Here is a 15,709-nt window from a genome sequence, read left to right as displayed (position 1 = left end):
AGTAGCAGTAGTAGCAGTAGTAGTAGTAGTAGTAGCAGTAATAGTAGTACTAGTAGCAGTAGTAGGTGATGAGTAGTAGATATTGTTAGTGTAGAGTGTTGGGTAGATGATTTAAAGGGGCAAATCATTGTTGAAACAATAAAAAGAAAAGTGTACTCCCCGTCACTGTTTCAGTAAAATGCTGAGGGATGGGGCTGGAGAAATGTAACCACTCTAAAATGTATAGACAGAGATATGGATGCAAGGATTGATTATCCATTATATCAAAAGTATGGTTTTAAACCTGTTTTGAGGCTGTACAGTGTTTGTTTACATTTACTTTGTTTACAAACAGAGTTAAACAAGCTTATATTTTAGCTTCTGATGGGGTACAACAGTTAAAACTCTTAAGGACTTGCTCCTTTTTAAAAATGTTCATTTGAAAGGAAATACTTTGAAGTTTGTGGAAATTTGAAATTAATGTAGGATAATATAACACATTACATCTGGTAAAAGATAATACAAAGAAAAAAACGTGTTTAAAAAAAAATTGTACTATCATCTTTGAAATGCAAGAGAAAGGCCATAATATATTATTCCAGCCCATGCACAATTTAGATTTAGTCCACTAGTTAACAGCAGTGTATGTGCAAAGTGTTAGACTGATCCAATGAACCATTGCATTTCTGTTCAACATTTTGTATCAAGACTGCCCAAATGTGCCTAATTGGTTTATTAATAAATCAAACTTTATTTGTCACATGCGCCGAATACAACAAGTGTAGACTTTACCGTGAAAAATGTGATTACTATTATTTGACCATGCTGGTCATTTATAAACATTTGAACATCTTGGCCATGTTCTGTTATAATCTCCACCCGGCACAGCCAGAAGAGGACTGGCCACCCCTCATAGCCTGGTCCCTCTCTAGGTTTCTTCCTAGGTTTTGGCCTTTCTAGGGAGTTTTTCCTAGCCACCGTGCTTCTACACCTGCATTGCTTGCTGTTTGGGGTTTTAGGCTGGGTTTCTGTACAGCACTTTGATATATCAGCTGATGTAATAAGGGCTATATAAATAAATTTGATTTGAAGTGCTTACTTACAAGCCCTTAAAACCTCTTAGCGTACGGATCCCGTTACTGGGATCAAAATCGACAACATCCGGTGAAGCTGGAGCGCCCCAAATTCAAATGAAAAAATCCTAATAATAAACATTCACAAACATACAAGTGTCCTACATAATTTAAAAGCTTAACTTCTTGTTAATCCAGCCGCTTTGTCAGATTTCAAAAAGGCTTTACAGCGAAAGCATACCATGCAATTATCTGAGGACAGCGCCCCTCACACAAAAGCATTAAAAACATTTTCCAAACCAGCAGAGGCGTCACAAAAGTCAGAAATAGCGATAAAATAAATCACTTACCTTTGAAGATCTTCCTCTGCTTGCAATCCCAAGCGTCCCAGCTACACAAAAAAAGTCAGTTTAGTTGGCACGTTTGATTCAGTAATCCACCCGTTCCACTAGTTCAACATGCATACAAAGGAATCCCAGAAGTTACCAATAAACCTTGTCCAAACAAGTCAAAAAACATTTCTAATCAATCTTCAGGTACCCTAATATGTAAAAAAATGATCAAATTTAAGACATAGAATAGTGTGTTCAATACTGGAGATAAATAACGAAGTGCGACTACAGTTCTACAGAGAGCCACCTTGAAAAACTACAAATTGTAGCTCATTTTTCAAAAAACAAGCCTGAAACCCTTTCTAAAGACTGTTGACATCTAGTGGAAGCTGGATGGATTTTCCTCGGGTTATTGCCTACAATATCAGTTATGTTATACTCACAGACATTATTTTAACAGTTTTAGAAACTTCAGAGTGTTTTCTATCTAATGCTACCAATGATATGCATATCGTAGCTTCTGGGCCTGAGTAACAGGCAGTTTACTTTGGGCGCGTCATTTATCCGAACTTCCGAACACTGCCCCCTAGCCCTAAGGCTCTTAACCAACAGTGCAGTTCAAGAAGAAGAAAATATTTACCAAGTAGACTAAAATAAAAAGTAACACAATAAGAATAACTTATTATGCTTATTATACTATGCTTAGGTAACAAACAAACAGCGAGTAGCAGCAGTGTACAAAAGGGAGGGGGTGGGGGGGGGGGGGTCAATGTAAATTGTCCGTTGACTATTTTATGAATTGTTCAGCAGTCTTATGGATTGGGGGTAGAAGCTGTTCAGGAGCCTTTTGGTCCTAGACTTGGTGCTCCGGTACCGCTTGCATTGCGGTAGCAGAGAAAACAGTCTATAACTTGGGTGACTGGAGTCTCTGACAATTTTATGGGCTTTCCTCTGACACCACCTATTATATAGGTCCTGGATGGCAGGAAGCTTGGCTCCAGTGATGTACTGGGCCATTCGCACTACCCTCTGTAGCACCGTATGGTCAGATGCCGAGCAGTTGCCATACCAGGCCGTGATGCAACTGGTCAGGATGCTCTCGATGGTGCAGCTGTAGAACCTTTTGAGGATCTGGGGACCCATGCCAAATCTTTTCAATCTCCTGAAGGGGAAAAGGTTTTGTCATGCCCTCTTCACAACTGTCTTGGTGTGTTTGGACCATGATAGTTCGTTGGTGATGTGGACACCAAGGAACTTGAAACTCTCAACGCACTCCACTACAGCCCCGTCGATGTTAATGGGGGCCTGTTCGGCCCGTCTTTTCCTGTAGTCCACGATCAGTTCCTTTATCTTGCGCACATTGAGGGAAAGGTTGTTGTCCTGGCACCACACTACCAGTTCTCTGACCTCCTCCCTATAGGCCGTCTCATCGTTGGTGATGATCAGGCCTACCACTGCTGTGTCGTCAGCAAACTAAACGATGGCGTTGGAGTCGTGTTTGGCCACTCAGTCGTGGGTGAACAGGGAATAAAGGAGGGGACTAAGTACACACCCCTGAAGGTTGCCTACTCTTACCACCTGGGGTGGCCCGTCAGAAGTCCAGGATCCAGTTGCAGAGGGAGGTGTTTAGTCTCAGAGTCCTTAGCTTAATGATGAGCTTCATGGGCACTATGGTGTTGAACGCTGAGCTGTAGTCAATGAACAGCATTCTCACATAGGTGTTCCTTTTTTGCAGGTGAGAAAGGGCAGTGTGGAGTGTGATTGAGATTGCGTCACCTGTGGATCTGTTGGGGCGATATGCGAATTGGAGTGGGTCTAGGGTGTCCGGGAGGATGCTGTTGATGTGAGCCATGACCAGCCTTTCACGGGGCGGTAATAATTTAAGCAGGTTACCTTCGCATCCTTGGGCACAGGGACTATGGTGGTCTGCTTGAAACATGTAGGTATTACAGACTCGGTCAGGGAGAGGTTGAAAAAGACAGTGAAGACCATGCATGCTTTGAGTACACGTCCTGGTAATCCGTCTGGCCCAGCGGCTTTGTGAAAGTTGACCTGTTTAAAGGTTTTGTTCACATCGGCTACCGAGAGCGTTATCACACAGTCATCTAGAACAGCTGGTGCTCTCGTGCATGCTTCAGTGTTGCTTGCCTCGAAGGGAGCATAAAAGGCATTTAGCTCATCTGGTAGGCTTGCGTCACTGGGCAGCTCGCGTCTGGGTTTCCCTTTGTAGTCCGTAATAGTTTTCAAGCCCTGCCACATCCGTCAAGCCTCAGAGCTGGTGTAGTAGGATTCAATCTTAATCCTGTATTGCTTTGCTTTTTTGATGGTTCGTCTGAGAGCATAGCGGGATTTCTTATAAGCATCCGGAATAGTCTCCCGCTCCTTGAAAGCGTCAGCTCTAGCCTTTAGCTTGATGCGGATGTTGCCTGTAATCCATGGTTTCTGGTTGGGATATGTACGTACAGTCACTGTGGGGTTGACGTTATCGATGCACTTATTGATGAAGCCGATGACTGAGGTGATATATTCCTCAATGCCATTGGAAGAATTCCGGAACATATTCTAGTCTGTGCTGTTCAAGTTCATAACTGTGCACTCTCCTCAAACAATAGCATGGTATTCTTTCACTGTAATAGCTACTGTAAATTGGACAGTTAGATTAACAAGAATTTAAGCTTTCTGCCAATATCAGATATGTCCTGGGAAATGTTCTTGTTACTTACAACCTCATGCTAATAACAATAGCCTACGTTAGCTCATCCGTCCCGCGGGGGACCCACCGATCCTGTAGAGGATCAACTTTTTTAGTTTATTAGGCATTTTTTAAGCTATATTCTTCTAGTCGGTACATATCATTCATTTATAAGTCCAAAAATGGATACAGAAACTACATATTGGCCTTTTAAAGTTTTTCTGATTGGTGTTCTTCCCCACCAATGTGGAAAGTCTTCGCATCATCATGTATGCTACTTCAATATTTTTTTTTACCTTTTCCTGTTTGAAGAATACCTCCCAAAATATAGATATTTTAGCAGTCAAGTGTGCCGTCTGTTAGGTGATCCCGAGCTCCAGTGTCATAAGCCGCATACTAAATGTAACCGCGCTAGCGTAGACACCCAATACATTATGGATGTCTTTCCGAGTACATTTCGTGAATAAGTCAGAAAAGTGATGAAATTCATACCGCAAACATGAATGAACCCATATTCCATGAGCTGCATCCTTTGAGTAGCGTTAAAGCAATTATATTTGTCACATTAAGACTGGACTGATGTTGCTTCACCATTCATAAATCATCCACTACAACTCCCTGTAGAGTCAACATAGACTTTTCCTCTGCCCAACCCAAACCACTTTTCTAGGTCAGTCTGTGCACCATCTGTGGCTTATTTGTCTGGTTAGTTTACGCTATTGGAAGAACCAGCAAACCGACATGATTAGTCAGCGATGTAAGCAGGTAGCAGTCAGCAGAAAGGAAGGAGGGGGAGGTCTGTTCATTTGCCATCAGGTTTAGATTTGTCTGAGTTGGCATTCCACATTGACCGGCCTGTGAACAACACCACTGCTGCTCATTATGGAACAGGTTGGCTTTCATCTCAGAATGTTGCAGGTGTGGAGGACTTAGTCCCACAATGCCCCTTCATCACTGCCCAAACCTGTAAGTGTCTGCAATTACTCTGAAGCACTAAGGGCTCTGAATCTCACTCTATCGACCCACCTGCCTCCACTGAGCAGAGATGAGAGAGACAGAGAGATACAGAGAGAGAGACCGACAGACAGAAGAGAGAGAGGGAGAGCGTGAGAGAGAGCGAGAGAGAGACAGAGCGAGAGAGGTGAGGAAGGGACAGAGTGATGTTGGATGTGTTGGATGTTGTAAATCCAACAGAGGTGAAGAAGTGGGTTGGTAATCAGACTTGCAACTAGCAGTAGGAGGAGATGAATCGTCTGAGCCTCAAAGTGGGCTGGAGGATTAAAATGCATTGTCAATCACCGGGGGAGGTCTTTCAACACAATCATGGACTGCCACTATCAATAATTGGCTGAATCTTTCAGACTTTGTTATGACAGAGTCTGTCATTATTTAAGGGCTTCATGTATAAGCCAGAGCCTCCCTGACTGATGACATTGGGACTACCCTGTATATGTGTGTGGTGTGGTAGAGAATTTGAACTTATTGCTTATCATACGTTGCACTGTTATTGTGCACGATTCCGAACCTCTATAAAGTAACTCATCAGCTCTCCCTTTCTGTGTGCGTGCGTTTGTTTGTGCGTGTGCATGTGTGCGTGAGTGTTCCTAGGTGGTGGCATGTGCCCCAACAGCAGTTCTCTGCAGGAGGTGCGTAACTGCAACGAGCATGCATGTACAGTGTATCACTGGCAGACTGGCCCCTGGGGCCCCTGTACTGAAGACCCCTCAGCCTCAGCCCTCAACACCACCACTGGCCCCAGGTCTGCTGCTGGCCCAAAGACCAACGGGCAGGGCCCATGCTCCCAGGGCATGCAGACACGCAAGGTCATCTGTGTCCGGGTCAACGTGGGACAGGTGCCGCCCAAGAAGTAAGAATATTTAGGCCCTAGGTGTGTATGCATGCGTGAGTTTGTGTTGTCTGTGTGAGAGAGAGAGAGAGAGTTAGAAAGTTATTTAGGAAGGTATGACAAGCAGTCATACAGTACGAAGAGTAGCTTTCAAGCCCTATCTCTACTCCACAGGCAAACCCAGATAAATAAATATATATGCCGTCCCAAACAGGCTAATTAACCCTGTTCATTTAGGCCTGTGTAATTTCCCACTGATGATAATGACAGTAATTAAGTGGCTTTGATACTTTAAGGCAATTAAATCACCACAAGATGAGAGCTGCAGGATGTCTATGGTTTGCAATGCAGAAGATACACTGCAGCCTCAAAATGCATCAATAAGTTTACTTTACAGTTAGCCTAAAGTTGTGCTCTTGCATGGGTGCTGATTTGCTTTGCTAGGCTTATCTAGTTGGGATTTTATGTTCATTTAACTAATTAACCTGCTGTATGTAAGATCCAGAAATCTTAACCTTGAGTCTACAGTTTACGGATCTTGTTGCTATCCAAGGTCCTGAAGTAATTTTCACTTGGCAGGATAAAACCTCCCAGTGGTATCTGTCCAAGGTGCTGGGCCATCATAGGCTTTGCTATAGAGTCCATATCCTTTTAAGGCCACTGTATTTTGCCTTTGTTATGAAATAACTTTCCTGCATGTTTGCATTCTTTCAAGCCACTGTTGCTCTTAAAGAGGCTTTCCCCTGTCATGGCGGATTAGGTTAAGACCGCTGAAGCTGGCAAAGCTCCAAAAGTGCTTTCTCTCAGTGCTTTGTCTATAAGTCCTTCGTTGTGAAGGGATAGTTCATTCTAAAATCAATATTTGTCAGTCATTGTAAGACTTCAAAAGTGGTCTAATGTCAGGGTGAGTCCATGTCCAACTGGCGCCAATCTTTTCCATTCCTTGGAGAGATGGTGTGGATTCATCTCCAAACGAAACCACTAAGCCCAGTAGCTATCTAGCTTCAGTGTAGAGGTGGTTTCACCCTGCCTGCACTCAGTGCGCTTCATTGTGACTTGACATGGTCTCTAGTTGATATTTCCCACCATCCTACTTGGCAGGTAGGTTTGATTAGCCCTCCCCCAGGAACCTGGCAGAGCAAACATACACACGCCTGCCTCGCTGGTGTGTATGCAGATGTGCCCCAGCTCACTCACAGAGGGCGCAGAGCTGTCTTCACACACCCCGAGGCAGTGAACCTCACACAGTGTCACCACACACACTGTCAAAGCCCAATAGAGAAGGGAGTCTCTCAGAGACAAATATGTCACTCCCTCAGGCATACGCTTCTATCAGTCTATATACAGAGTACTGCAGGGGGATCTTGGCTTATTGATTGTGACAATTTGCATGGGGATTGACGTCCGATGTGTTTGTATAATCGCACTGATGCTTACTTGGACAGTCGGAAAAAGGATTTGGGATGAATAATTGTGATAGTGTTTGACAGTCATAGTCAATCCCGTGGATATGTCCTAATGACATCTGTGTTCAGTCACTGTGGATGACAGATGGTTGAAAGCTGTCGAGGCAGTGGCCAAAGAAACGTACGCTAAGCCGGAGCTGTTTTTCCTGCCGAATATTAAACAAATGATGTTTTATTTGCTGTTGTACTTTTAAATATTGCTTTTAATTAGTGCTTATCGTTTTGCGCCAGGCTTTGTGTGCTTTTGTGATCTCTTAAAACGACGTGGGTTGCAATGTTTCCTCGCTCTCTGTTCAACCACACAGTACGCTCATTTTGAAGAATCTCTTGCCGAACAGATTATTGAAGCGGTAATAGAAAATAGCAGAACAAAAACATTACCCTAGCAGACTCTTCTTAATGATGTGCTGTGGGACAGACTCAGAGTAAATGTTGTGTTTCTTGCCTCACTACAAATCATTACGTTTAAAGATCATTAAGATATGATAACAGTAGCAGGGAAAACAAGTCAGCCAAAACCAGAGGATGCTGTAATTGGATAATCTAATGACCAGTCGAAAAGTCTACATACTTCAATAGCCGCGAAGACTGAGTTTTCTGAAGGCGTCAGTATTGTGTTCTGACAATGAACGTGGCCTGTTTTTTTTAAAGAGAATGTCATTTTCATCATGCAAAATTCGCGTAGTACCTATCATTACACTTGGCCTAAAATACAATTAAAGTAAAAAGGAACAGTAGAAATGTTTCTGTCTGCTGGAGCATTAGTTTCGGCATTAGTTTCTGCATTAGTTTCTGCATTAGTTTCAGCATTAGTTTCAGCATTAGCTTCAGCGTTAGTTTCAGCATTAGTTATGTGAGGTAGTTAAGTACTCGGGTCAACAACTCAATCTGTGTCCTGTTGTTGTGTCTCATATTTGACTGTGTTTTGTCTGGAACGTCATTAAAACTCAAAGGGAACAGTAGGGATGTTTCTGTCTGCTAGAGGGCATTCAGCATTAGTTCTGGGAGGTGTAGTGAGGTAGTTAAATGCTCAGCTCAAAAGCTCAGTCTGGATCATGTTGTTATGTCTCATCTTTTAATGTTTTGCCTAGAAGATAGGTACCTGTAGGCTTCTCTTTTGAACTCTTTTGAAGTAGCTTGTCCTTAAACAGGTTCCCATTACCTTTGCACCTGTTGTTGATGCAGTTAATCCGTGTAAACTCTTTAAACCTAAAGAGGGAATAAGAAATTGATTTGATCCAAGCCTGACCCATATTTATCATCATCAGCAGCTCTCTGTTCTCCATCCCTCAGCACTGCTTTGGAGTGTAGAAACAGTGTACGGACATGCCAGAGGATTTGTCTCACTAAAGAGGGATTTATCTCTCTCTATTGGTATTAAACGTAAATCTCTCCTCTCTTTACATAGCTGCCTGCTGCATTTTACATTGTGCGTGTGAGGCACCCTATTTCTCCCCTGACGACACAGTGCTAACGAGTGGAGCAACCCCAGAAGAAGACAGTGCTCCTGCTCCCAGTGTGTAAACCTGAGCCAAATGATCAGCGCTAGCTAGGCTATCTATGCTATCTCAGCAATAGGATGAGGAAATAGAGCCGCAACATCACTTAAAAAGCCCATTTTCCGAAAAATCTGATGACTTGATGTCTTTTAGACGGACAATTTTCCCCCGTTTATCTTCATCCAGTGGCCTTTCACTGGGGATCAGAGGTACTTATAACTACAGGCTGAAGATTACATATAACCCTTTGTCCGTTAAATATGAAGACCGACTCCAACCACAATCCCAGCGATCTAACGGATTATCATCCAGTAATAGAATCAATTTAAAACGGGAAGGATTCCCATGGAGGGTCTTATCTATAGTGAACTGAATCTAGCCTGGAGGAATCTCCATTTAAGAGGAATGAATATTAACAAAGGCACTGCTGAGCTGCTAAAGCCGTATACTGTAGGTCATGTTTAAATTGCCCTACATAAGACATCAGATCTCTTTCCTTTTTTACTTTAACCCCTTTTTCTCGCCAATTTCGTGGTATCCAATTGGTAGTTACAGTCTTGTCTCATCGCTGCAACTCCTGTACAGACTCGGGAGAGGCGAAGGTCGAGAGCCATGCGTCCTTCGAAACACAACCCAGCCAAGCCGCACTGCTTCTTAACACAACACCCGCTTAACCAGGAAGCCAGCTGCACAAATGTGTCAGAGGAAACACCGTACACCTGGTGACCGTGTCAGCGTGCATTGCGCTCGGCCTGCCACAGGAGTTGCTAGAGCGCGATGGGACAAGAACATCCATGCCAGGCAAACCCTTCCCTAACCTGGACGATGCTGGGCCAATTGTGCACCGCCCCATGGGTCTCCCGGTCACGGCCGACTGCAACAGAGCCTGGACTCAAACCAGGATCTCTAGTGGCACAGCTAGCACTGCGATGCAGTGCCTTAGACCACTGCACCACTCGGGAGGCCCCCTCTTTTCTTATCTGTCAGTGGTACCATGGATTGACATGGACATAAGACATAGGACTTCTTATCAGACAGTTGCTTCTTGTTGTCCTAGTTTGTGCTTCAGAAAACACTGGATTTCTCTCGGTAAAAGCCAAGTGGGTTTACGTACAAAAACGACATAGTACAAAGCCAAGCAGGTTACAGTAATTTCTGAGAGGAGTATCTTCTAAGCCAAAAATCTATCATTGTTCCTCGATAGCTCCGTGGCTCTTGGCCAATCCGATGAGTCATTTGAATTCCTGCAGCCAAAGTGAGAAGCTTGTGTCTGTGTGTTACCAGCTATGTGTTTGCATGTGTTACCAATATTGTGTGTGTATGCTTATCATGTAGATGTCCTGAGAGTCCTCGTCCAGGTACAGTGCGGCCCTGTAGAATGCCCTGTAAGAAGGACTGCATCGTCACCCCCTTCAGTGACTGGTCCCAGTGCTCTCCCACCTGTGATGCAGGTATGAAAGAAGAATTCAAGCTACTGTGCAAAGACAGATGTAGGATCTTAATTTGATCACCCTGTTGCAGGACAACTTACCTGCTATGCAGTGTATTTGAGTCTTAAAAAGGCTTCTATAGTTTGAAATTTCCACTTAGAAATGTCCAACTTTTTCCCTTAAATGTATCAACCCCTACAAAAAATTCATATTATTTATAATCCACATAATAATAATTCACATTTCCTGTTGCTGCAGGATTATTTTCCTGCTGTAGCATACTGGCTCAAATTAATATCATACATCTGTACTTGTTCATTGTAACTCTCTTGGGAGCTAAGTACTATGGAGCAAAAATGCTCTCCTAAATGGAATTACTTGCTTATCCAACTGCTCAGAGGAATATTATGCATGTCAGCTTTTATCATGAAGCATAGAAATCATTGATATTATAAACCAATGGAAAACTGGGATGAATAAGGAAACTGGCACCAATTGGGTGATGCATGCAATGTAAATTACTCATTACAGTTTCCTTAAGTTGTATTACTCTCGTTTCTTTACGGATATTTCATTTGACAGATTTACATGTAGGATGACCCTAAGATGACCTAATTTAGTGCAAACCAGTAAACATACTAGCCTGTGGCTACAAGTGACAAGACACCATGTTGTTGTTGTTATTGTTGTTTTCATGCTGTGATAAAAACACCTTCAGACCAGGTCACCTTTGTCAGACAGCCATGGCCACAGCTGGAGGACATTGTTGAATACATGACATTGATTTATGGGATGAAATCATCATCGTTCAGATTTTGATGACCTCTTTATTTGGCATGAGAGCATGAATCTTTGGCCCTCGCCACACACAGTCTCAGTCGTATATTTTGATAGTAGTGCTGATGTTCTCTTGCTGTATAAGATGACCTGCCTCCTACCCACACTGGTTGAAACTAAAGGTCAGGGATACACAGAGCCTGTAAACACTCATATAAAATGATTCATCACTCCTGGGCTAGTCCTGGACCATAAAACTACATCTTACATCTCGGTATAGATCAGTGGTATAGATCAGTATAGTGTGGTGGATGAATCAGAATTAGTTGGGTAACATAGATAATTAAGATGTTTTATTAGTATAATATGCTTATGCGAGATACTTGTCATTAGAAAGTGTCCTTTGGACTCTGGTGTCTTTCAGTTGCACGTTTCCCTTAGCTGGGGCTCAGTCACATGGGGCCCAGAGAGGGGAGAGGTCAGACTTGTTTTTTACATGTCTCTGTTGCTATGCAGAATATCAGCAAGAGAGGAGGACAGAATGATATTGTCTTCATATGTGAATGTCTCTTTACCTATTCTTAAACCATGTGAAGGGATGGCATGATTAATGGGGAACCAATGACTTGTCTCCACAATGTCTGTGAGCAAGTCACACCCTCCTTTTCTTTATTGTGGGGAGGTTGATGGCAGTGTCTGGGACCATTGTATGTCCTCTCTTAGATCTCACACTTATCCTGTGATAGTATATGGCCTAGAGGCTCACTCCCCTCAGTGAGCTTGTCCAGGAGTGGGGTCAAGAGGGGGTTTGCTTGAGATGGGAGTATCTAGAGTTGACAATTGATATATGCCATTGGATGAAGTGGTGTTTTTGTTCTATGAAGTACCAGGGACGAGATTAGAACCTCGTCATTAGGGATCAAACTGAACAATAATTTATAGCGAATGCTATCTGGCTGTAGATACTCCTCTCTAAAGTAAACAGTCTTTCTTTGTGAACCGTTTCTAAATGTCTGTGGTTTGTCATGTCAAAGGGGGGTGGATATTTGCTATAAAATATCTCAGTAGCCATTGTGTTGGGACCTTCCTGGTTCATTCGAGAGAGTGCATTATTGAAGGTCAAGTGCTTTTGCAAAAGTATCTTATTTATTAAAGATGTAGTTAACTCGGACTGGTGTGTTTGTAACTCTCCTCATTTGGCAATGCAGAAATTAGCCACCACAATAGATCAGTGGTTCTCAATCCTGGTCATTGGGACTCAAAGTGTTGCACATTTTAGTTTTTGTCCTTGCACTACACACCTGATTCAAATCATCAAAGCCTGATTATGAGTTGATTATTTTAATGTGTAGTGCTAGGGCAAAAACAAAAATGTGCAACCCTTTGAGTCCCAATGACCAGGATTGAGAACCACTGGTCTATATAGTCAAAGCTCTGGCTGAACTTTATAGTTCTTAATTGTATTTATTTAATGGGTGTGTCTATTGGGAATACTGCTGATCGTGGGGAAAGCATCCATCTTGTTGATGCTACTTCATCATTAGATTTGGACTTAACGACTATGTTGATTTTACTGCAACTATAAAGCAGTCAACATTCGCCCACTCTACCATGAATATGTCAGTTTGACATGGAATGTCTCGACATCATTTAAAGGGGAACAGCGGCAAATTTCAGAGTGGAGAGTGAAGTAGAGCTAGAGCTAGAGCCAGGTCACAAGGTTCTGCGACCCTCCCCCTCACTGCAGTGCTAGATAGGACTTTGTGAAATAAAGCAGATCTACAAAAATAATCTACGTTCTGTAATGACAGTGAAATTACATATTTTGTTTGCAAGCCAGGGCCAAATTACCTTCCTTGAGCGAACAAGAGAAATGTGATGTAATTTAATGAAATGGAAAAGTATTCTTATGTGTTTGCATCAAATACCATACTCCTTGAAAGTTGTGTGTTGATTATATATAGCAAAGGCTACGTGATGAAGGATGATCACTGGCAATCAACAGCTGCTGTGTTGTTCTTTAGATTATCCCATATCATGGAATAGGCCAAGTGTGTGAACGTTTATAAAGACAAAGGCGAACACATGGAATTATTTGATTTGGATGGATGGCTGACACGACAGAATGGTAGGCAGATATTTTGTTATCTAAAAGGTGGGGGAAAGTTTGCTACATTTCTCAAGCTCATGAAGCAACCAGCTCTCACGGTCTCACGTCAGAATTAGACGTTCATCCATGTTTCTCAAATGCCAAATTTCAAGGTTTTCTGCTTGGTTTCCAGAGAAATGCATTGAAAGAGGCATATGAAATAGGCTACTACCAAGGTCGGATGATGCTTCTGACAATATAGTAAAAGGATGTCCTAATGTATTTACAAAACTGCTGGTGACAGTGTAGTGTTTATGAGGAGTTCCCTTATGCATGTGTTGTTGCATGTGCAGTAAGTCCTGGGTAGATTTTTTTCCTCCCTGCTTGGCAGAGATCTTATAAAAGGTAAGAATTGTGAAACCACAACCCAAATGTGTCACATAAAATGTATATGCCATATCTCCCAATCAAATGGGCTTCCCGAATAAAGCTTGTTCGCTGTGACAGAACATAGTTTCTTTCTCATAGATCTGCGTTATTCCACAAAGTTCTATCTAGCGCTGCAATGAGGGAGAGGGTCGCATAACCTTGTGACCTAGCTCTAGCTCTACTCCACTCTCCATGAGTGAGAGAGCTGCACACTGTGACAGACAGTCCAACACTGAGCCAGACAGGTTTAGGTACTGTGACAAACTTCCGGTGTTTGAAAATCTAATTATAAGATATAATTCAAGTAATACTCAATGTACTGTTTGCTGTGTCAGCTGGTAACATTCAGAAGAAGAAGCAGTCGAGAAAACGCGTCATCCTCCAGCTGCCAGCCAACGGGGGCCAAGACTGTCCTGAGGTGCTGGAGGAGAAAAAGGACTGTGAGGCTCCTAAAGTCTGCCCTGGTTACAGGTACAGTACTTTCTGAAGACACTGTACATGGAGATGATTACATGAATGAAGATACTATTGCTACTATCGTTAGCAACTCTTACTCATAAAGTGTATCGCTATTATACACTAATTACCTCTACTGTCTGCTGATAATGTTAATGTTGAATATGATGATTTTAATGATTATGATGACATTGACTTGATGATCATCATCACGCTCAACATCATTATCACAATCATCCCATCACAATACTTCCTCTATTGCAGGTGGAAGTCACACAAATGGAGAAGGTGTCAATTGGTACCATGGTACATCAGGGAGGACAGCCCAGGGGCTCAGGAGACATGTGGACCAGGTCTTCAAACAAGAGGTGAAATGACATCCTTTAACCGTCTCTTTTTTCTTTCACAAATCCCCTTCTATTACTTACTCTTCTATCCAATTTAAACATCCACAATGAAATTGACATTCTTTGTGGCCTCTGAATCTCAGCCAGGAGAAAACAGATGGATTTGGCAAGGTTAGGAGAGGCAAATTGTGCTTCTTAAACCACTTGTCAAATTCCTCTCCTTTGGCGAAGACGTGAACTGGGGTTGACACTCCCCACAGCACTGAGGACACCGTTTGTTATCCCTCAGTGAATTTAGGATGTCAATGTTTTCATGACTAGGCATCCACCTTGTTTGTTTGAGACAGTTTCTAAGTACCAGGTACCTTAGGCTCTTTTCATGCAGCTACAATCACAGCTCCATTTGGGAGAGCTGCTACATTCCTCCTCTGGCTAACTACAACCTGTAAATATGTTTCAATTGTAAGCAAATACCATATGATAGCATTTTGAAGCGTATGTTTTACTTGCATTCAGGAATGGCTCACCTACTGTAGATAAAAGGAGCTGTACAACAAAGTAGTGTAAATGTGTTTTTTCAGGTCACAGAATAATTCCATTGGTCGTATAGCTTCAAATGAGAATTATAATCAGTGGCAATGTTGTATATTGCCACTTGTGAAGTGCTAATATGCATAAATGGAAAGAGACACGTTACCATTTGCTTTTCTTCATACAAACGATCTGACATCCACAATCCTCCTGTAGCGCTGGGCTGACTCTCATAGCCTGTGATAGTAGACGTTAACATCCCTGGGCTCTAAAGAATCCAGGTCACTGTTTGTCATTCTCTGAGACATGCTGAGACATAGTGCCTCTTTACCCCTGGGGCGTCTCACAGCTTCTCACAGCGTCTCACTGTTGTGTACCTGGAGGGACCTGGAACACTCCTGGCCGCCAGTCACACTCACTGTCAACACACATGCCACCACAAACAACCCCACACACATCGACAGGCTACAGCAATCCAAACGTATAGAGTCAACAGAGGCCCAAGGGAGTTTGGGCAGAACTCTGCTTGTAGGTTATTTTGGGGTAGAAAAATAATCGTATCTTGAGTGTCTACAGCATAATGAAAGCACATATTGCAATATCTTCAGTAATGTCCTTTAAATCAAAACTCAACATATTTGACATATTAACATTGAACCTATATTGATCGTTATTTATATTTTACCCTAACTCTTCTTTCTAAGTTGTTACTGGCCGTATAAAAAAACAGTCTGCCTGAGGCTGTGTTCAATTGACAACCACC

The 15,709-nt window shown here is 42.6% G+C and overlaps 1 protein-coding gene across 2 annotated transcripts in view; it reads left to right on the top strand.

The window, feature by feature from the left end:
• Window positions 1-15,709, top strand: part of LOC115176978 (thrombospondin type-1 domain-containing protein 7A-like) — a 103,235-nt gene that overhangs the window by 62,017 nt on the left and 25,509 nt on the right. For both annotated transcript variants that reach the window (XM_029737407.1, XM_029737405.1), the window contains 4 exons: window positions 5,685-5,943; window positions 10,223-10,338; window positions 13,948-14,083; window positions 14,333-14,436. In XM_029737407.1, the coding sequence (XP_029593267.1) occupies window positions 5,685-5,943; window positions 10,223-10,338; window positions 13,948-14,083; window positions 14,333-14,436 (615 nt within the window). The remainder of the gene's footprint in view (window positions 1-5,684; window positions 5,944-10,222; window positions 10,339-13,947; window positions 14,084-14,332; window positions 14,437-15,709) is intronic.

Source organism: Salmo trutta, chromosome 37 (assembly GCF_901001165.1).
Source record: "Salmo trutta chromosome 37, fSalTru1.1, whole genome shotgun sequence".
NCBI lineage: Eukaryota > Metazoa > Chordata > Actinopteri > Salmoniformes > Salmonidae > Salmo > Salmo trutta.
The sequence above is the reverse complement of the archived record's forward strand: the minus strand, read 5'-3'. Positions and strand labels throughout refer to the sequence as shown.